Source organism: Bubalus kerabau, chromosome 16 (assembly GCF_029407905.1).
Source record: "Bubalus kerabau isolate K-KA32 ecotype Philippines breed swamp buffalo chromosome 16, PCC_UOA_SB_1v2, whole genome shotgun sequence".
Lineage (NCBI taxonomy): Eukaryota > Metazoa > Chordata > Mammalia > Artiodactyla > Bovidae > Bubalus > Bubalus kerabau.
The window spans coordinates 72,517,433-72,522,895 of record NC_073639.1 but is presented as its reverse complement, the minus strand read 5'-3'; the positions used below and the strand labels follow the sequence as shown (position 1 = coordinate 72,522,895).

Here is a 5,463-nt window from a genome sequence, read left to right as displayed (position 1 = left end):
GGTCGACGCCGGGTCGTTGGGGAATGGTTACGCCCGCTGGTTCTAGGGACCGTCTCTGAAGAGACTACCTTGGAGGGAAACGGAGGCCGGCGGGAACACTAGGGGGCAGGGACCCGGGCCTTAGACAACTGCTGACTAATCGGCGGGCGGCGGAGGAGGGGGTGGCGTGCCGCCCGGTCTGCCGGGGTCACGCGCCGGAGGGCGAGCAGAATGGGCTCGGGGCGCTCGGGCCTCGGCGGGAAGCTAGAGTACCGACTGCCAGCCGAGGGCCCCACTCGGCCTTCGGGGGGCGGGGGGCGCGCTCCGCAGTGAGTACCCCGGACACGTGGCCCGGCCGCGGGGGAGGGAGCCGAGACCGGTGGGCTGGATGGGAGGCCCTGAACGTAGCGCCCAGCCCGAGAGACCCCCCCCCCACCCCCAGTAACGGTCGAGGTTGCGAAGACTCTTTTAATCACCCCTCATCCAACACTTTGTTTTTACAGAAGGGGAAACTGAGACCCAAGGAATTTGGGTACATCTCCTAAAGTCACAAAGCTAAGTCTCACCCACACCCGGGACCCCCCGCCGCCCAACTGTCCATGACCCGGAAGAATCGTCCCCGTCCCTATCTTTCCATTCTGTCCTTCCGGTTTCCTGGAGAGGTAGGCGGGCTCTGAGGGTGCACAGCTCCATTTTATAAAGAGAGTGAGCTCTGCAGCGTTCAGATCCCAGTTCAGTTACTCTTGTTAAAGTACCCCGGGGGGAAGGGGGTGATGGTGAGGGTGCAGGAGGATGGCAGTGCCGCTAGGCTGACACCAGCCTGACTTCTTGGACTCAACCCGATCTCCCTAGGCGGATGCCCAGGTCCAGCAAAGGGCAGGGCTCATTCAAATCCTTGAGCGGGACCTGGAACAAAGCTAGTGTCTTTCTTTTAAACGAACACATACAGAGCACGAGCTGTGTGCTAGGAGCACCCTGGGAAACTTGGCTGTGAGTGAGAGGAGCATTCCTCCTCCCCCAGTTCAGACCGCCTGCCTAGAAATCTGGCCAAGCGGTACTCATTAGATAGGGTAGGCTCCATGATAGTGGGGACGAGGGGCGCTTTGAGCTGGGCTTCAAAGGATGAGTAGGAGTTTGCTGTTGGAGACATGAAGCGAAAGACCTTGCAGGCAGAAGAGTTTATATTTTTTCTGCAAGAGAGTGGCAGGTGGGTTTTGATGCCAAGGATGCTCCTGACAAGGCAGCAGATGAGGCAGCCCTCTTGTCTCTGGGATTTCCCTTCCTCTCCTGTGACATCGGCTCAGTTGGAGTCCTGAGACATGCTAGGGTACCAGAATGAGGGGATTCCAGCAGGGCTTAGAAGACAGGCCGGATGTGAAGAGGGAGAACACGGGAGGGAAAGCTTTGCTTCGTGGGCAGGGGATTGGCACGATTGAGGGCAGCTGGGCTGGAGCAGCTGCTTCCGTGTTGAGGCCTCTCCCTTGGTGGGGACGACCAGGGTGGCTACCATTTATCCAGCAGGAGTTGTGGGCCTGCCTAGTCCATTCCTTTTTCTTATCCTACAAGGAGTAAATTTTCTTAATCCCCAATTTACAGATGAGGAAGGAGAGGCTCTAAACTTGCTCAGAGAGGAGTAGACAACAGGAAGAAGTGGAGTGGATCCTGGAATCTTCCTGTGAAAGTGAGGGCAGGGCCAGAGGGGCTGCGATCAGGGCTCGAGTAGAGGGGTGTCTCTGTCCTGTGTCACTGTGTGGACTCTGGCTGCCCCTCCTCCAGCCCTCTGGCTCCACCTGCTCCCTAACCTGCCTGCCCTTTGGCTGGCCTTGCCCCCTCGGTCAAGGGCAGCTGAGGCCACCTGGAGCTTTTAAGTCAGTGGAGGGGAGCGGGAGGAAGGTGGCTGGTCTGTAGCCAGAGGGAATAGGGAGGCAGAAGATGGCATTCAGTTTGCTCCGGTGGGGCTGCACAAAACCCCCCTAAATTGGGGACCCTGGCGTCCCTGTTCAACTTGCTGCTCCCCGTGCTCCCCAGTCTGGGCGCCTTTTCAGGGCCCATCGGGGCCTGGCCTCTTCGCTTTCACAGATAGACAGGGGACAGCGGTGGCTAAGCACAGGGCTAGACTCTGAGCTCTAATGCGGCCAAGTTGCTGCACCAACCTCTCCAGCCTCGGTTTCTACTTCTGTAAAACGGTGCTATTGCTATGGTAGCTGAAAGGAGGTCAGATAAAAGCTGCAATAATAACTGTTGTTACTGTTTTCCTTTACCCCTAGCACACAGTCCCACGGCCACCTTTGAGCACCTTCTGCCAAGTTATGCATGCCAGAGGCCCCCCTGACCTACAGACTCCGGCACTGCCTCTCGCTTCCTCTGTCCTGATGCTGCTAATGAGCACCCTGTGGCTGCTGGGGGCTGGCCCCAGCCTCGTCCTGGCCCCAGAGCTGCTGCTGGACCCTAGGCAGGGTGAGGGCCGGCCACATGGGGCTTGGAGGCAGGAGATTTGCTGTAGGGCCTGAGACCAGTTGGCAGGAGCACATGCGTCCTGCAGCGGTCAGGCAGGGGTCGGACCCAGCACCCCGGGGAAGGTCCGCCTTGACCGGCAGCATGCCCAGCTCAACCACAGCCGAGGAGGGAGGGCAGAGGGGCCAGCACAGGGGTGAGAGCCTGTGAGTAGGAATTCTTTTCAGATGGCTCCCCTGTCTGGTGGCTTTCCCTTAAACTAAGGCTTTTAGCTAAGCCCGAAAATGGGGAGGAGGAGCTAGGGGTTTGAGGACTGGCGGGAGCTGAGCACCTGTTTCCCAAGAATTTGAGGAACTCAAATGATGTTCACAGAAATGAAGTGACTTACCTATGGTTGGTTGCTCTTAAGAAGACTGATTGTTGGGTCTGGCTTGTTCTACTTAAAGCAGCAGAGGGGAGGGTAGCCATAGCGTTTGGAAGCCCTTGGTCCCCTCGACCAGGGGTGAAAGTGCTGGCTGTGGGCAGGCTCTGGCTCCCCGGGAGGGGAGACTGGCTTGGTGGATGGCCCCGGCACACCTGGGCCAGACTCGGGGGCCACAGCCCCTAACCTGGCACATAAGCCCCTTCTCTCCCCAGCACACCGGCTGCTCACACATGCTCTGGGCCACACAGCCCTCCCCGGCCTGCTGCTCAGCCTGCTGCTCCTGCCCACATTGAGCTGGCAGCAGGAGCGCCACCTGGGCACGCTGCGGTTCCTACATGCCTCCAGCCTGCTCGCGCTGGCCTCTGGGCTGCTGGCCGTGCTGCTGGCAGGCCTCGGGGTGTCCGGTGCAGCTGGGGGCTGCGGGTACATGCCCGTCCACCTGGCCATGCTGGCGGGGCAGGGTTCTCGCCCTCGACGGCCCCGGGGGGCCCTGCCACCATGGCTCCTGCCGTGGCTGCTGCTCGCCCTGACACCACTGCTCAGCTCCGAGCCACCCTTCCTGCAGCTCTTCTGCGGCCTCCTTGCTGGCCTGGCCTGTATCCTTTGCTGGGGCCCAGGGCTGCTGTGGACATGCGGGTTCCGTGGCTGGGCCCCCAGGGTGCCAGGGAAGGAACTGGCACGAGGAGTCAGGCCCCCTCATTCACACGCATCCCAGGGGCATCTCTGAGTGTCCTCTCTCCGGCTCTGGGCTGGGGACTGGGGGCTCGTGGCCATGTAGAGGTGCCATTTAACAGTTTAAAGGAGAGCCTGGGAGCTGAGGGGCCTTAGGAGGCGCCTAGCCTGGACGTCCCAGTGGAGATGGCAGCTACACTGAGGCCGTGCAAGAGGAGGAGATGGTGGAAGAGGAGAGCGCGGGCCCGCAGTCAGTGCGGAGGGTGAAGGGCCAGGGTGAAAGCGAGCCTGGGGCTCTCCTGGCCCCAGAAGGGGGTGTGGTGCGGCTGTGTCCAACACAGGCTCAATGCCTTTCGGGGTGCCGCTGCAGTCAGAGGGAACAGTGGGCGCAGGCTGGCCCCGGGGGTTGCTTAGGACTGGGGATGCCCAGCCGGATCCTGGAGAGGGGAGCGTGTTGCCCTCGCTGTGACAGTGCCCAGGGGTGGGCCTGGTGTCACAGACCTGAGCGGGCCCACAGGGCTCAGGAGATGGCAGATGGGGGGCGGCCGAATCGGGGTGAGATGGGTTTAGGGATGAGGCACGCCACTACCTCTTGCTGGCTGGGTAGCTGCAGGCGGGTCCCTTTTGCTCTCTGAGCCTCCACGCCGATGAGGGCGATGGCACTGCTCTGGCAGGGCCATGGTGAGGAGACAGGGGGGAGTGCCCGTCACACACCTGGCACGGGGCCGGCATGTGGCGTGGGCTCCCCCCAGCTGCATGTGGTTTTCCTTGACCAGCCGCCCTGCCCCGGGCAGACAGACGCTGCCGGGGCCTTCCGGTGGCTGGAGCTCTCGGAGCAGCGGCTGCAGGCGCTGCAGGAGGGTGTCCTGTGCAGAGCCCTGGCTGGATGCTGGCCACTCCGGCTCCTTCCCGTCCCAGGCGGCCCAGCTGAGCTGCCCGTTGCCCACCCTGCCGGAGTGAGGTGAGGGTGATGCCGAGGACACTGGCCCTGGTGGTGGCAGCCGTGCCGGTGGCTGGCAGTCAGCCTTCTTCTGCTTCTGCCCCTCCAGGCCCCCCACCCCTGGACCTCCCCGCATGGCCTCCCCTAGCCTCTGGCCCCTCAGTGAAGGCTCAGCCCCGATCCTGCCGGGCCTGAGGCCTGTGCAGCCGCTCTGGGAGGGCTCCTCAGAGGCCGGACTGGCCTGGTCTGGGCCTGGCTTCCCCCCGGGGACCCCGCTGTGGGCAGCCCTGGACCAGCAGATGCTGCAGGAGGGGATCGAGGCCTCGCTGCTTGAAGGCCCAGCCCAGGGCCCTGAGAGCCCACTCTGGCTGCCTAAGTCCTCCGTCTCCTCTCTGCGGTAAGGTGGGGTGGGTGGGGGGGGTGCCCTGTTGTGGGGGCTGGAGGTGGCCCTGACCCTCCCTTCCCATTCCTTCCCCCGCCACAGGCTGCAGCAGCTAGAGCGCATGGGCTTCCCCACGGAGCAGGCGGTGGTGGCTCTGGCAGCCACCGGCCGAGTGGAGGGGGCCGTTGCACTGCTGGTCGGCGGGGAGGTGGGCACTGAGGCGCTGGTGACTCAGGGGAGGGAAGGGTCCACCCACCCTGAGGGTCCTGGGCCCCCATAGCACAGACAGGCCCTCAGGTGAGAAGAAGCCTGGCCTGTGAGGGGGACGTTGGAGCCCCAGCCCTGTCTGCTGAGTCAGGAGGGGGTCCAGGGTGGCCCCCCAGCACCCTGCCCCAGTACTGTTCAGAATAAAACCCAGTTCACTTTTCAGCCTGGATCTCGTGGGGCAGTGCTTGTCTGACTCTTAGTTTGGTATCGGGGGTAGAATGAGTGAACGAGCAGTGAACAAACAGCCGACTGCAGGAGGGCAGTGCTCTTCCTGGACGCCTGGCTCTGCCCCCCTACCCTGTCCCCCAGCTACCCAGGTGATGGCCAGGGAGTCCTGGCTCCACA

At 62.7% G+C, this 5,463-nt stretch overlaps 1 protein-coding gene across 7 annotated transcripts; it reads left to right on the top strand.

The window, feature by feature from the left end:
* Positions 1-29: 29 nt before the first annotated feature.
* On the top strand, positions 30-5,287 carry RHBDD3 (rhomboid domain containing 3). Of its 7 annotated transcripts, none has more exons than XM_055549416.1 (7): positions 30-308; positions 1,576-1,660; positions 2,247-2,436; positions 3,070-3,453; positions 4,328-4,490; positions 4,579-4,866; positions 4,954-5,287. In XM_055549416.1, the coding sequence occupies exons 3-7, from the start codon at positions 2,289-2,291 to the stop codon at positions 5,129-5,131; spliced, it is 1,161 nt and encodes a 386-aa protein (XP_055405391.1). In that variant the 5' UTR covers positions 30-308; positions 1,576-1,660; positions 2,247-2,288; the 3' UTR covers positions 5,132-5,287. The 7 variants fall into 7 exon arrangements, with proteins under 7 accessions (XP_055405391.1, XP_055405385.1, XP_055405390.1 ...); XM_055549410.1 differs by lacking the exon at positions 1,576-1,660 and adding an exon at positions 483-641; XM_055549415.1 differs by having other exon boundaries at positions 30-641.
* Positions 5,288-5,463: the final 176 nt, after the last annotated feature.

Excerpts from the sequence above, each read along its gene's own strand:
- RHBDD3 (XM_055549410.1), top strand. The coding sequence starts at position 579 with ATGACCCGGAAGAATCGTCCCCGTCCCTATCTTTCCATTCTGTCCTTC. Across the intron at positions 2,437-3,069 it reads GCTGCTGGACCCTAGGCAGG|CACACCGGCTGCTCACACAT; the intron begins GTGAGGGCCGGC and ends TTCTCTCCCCAG. Across the intron at positions 3,454-4,327 it reads CCTCCTTGCTGGCCTGGCCT|ACGCTGCCGGGGCCTTCCGG; the intron begins GTATCCTTTGCT and ends CCGGGCAGACAG.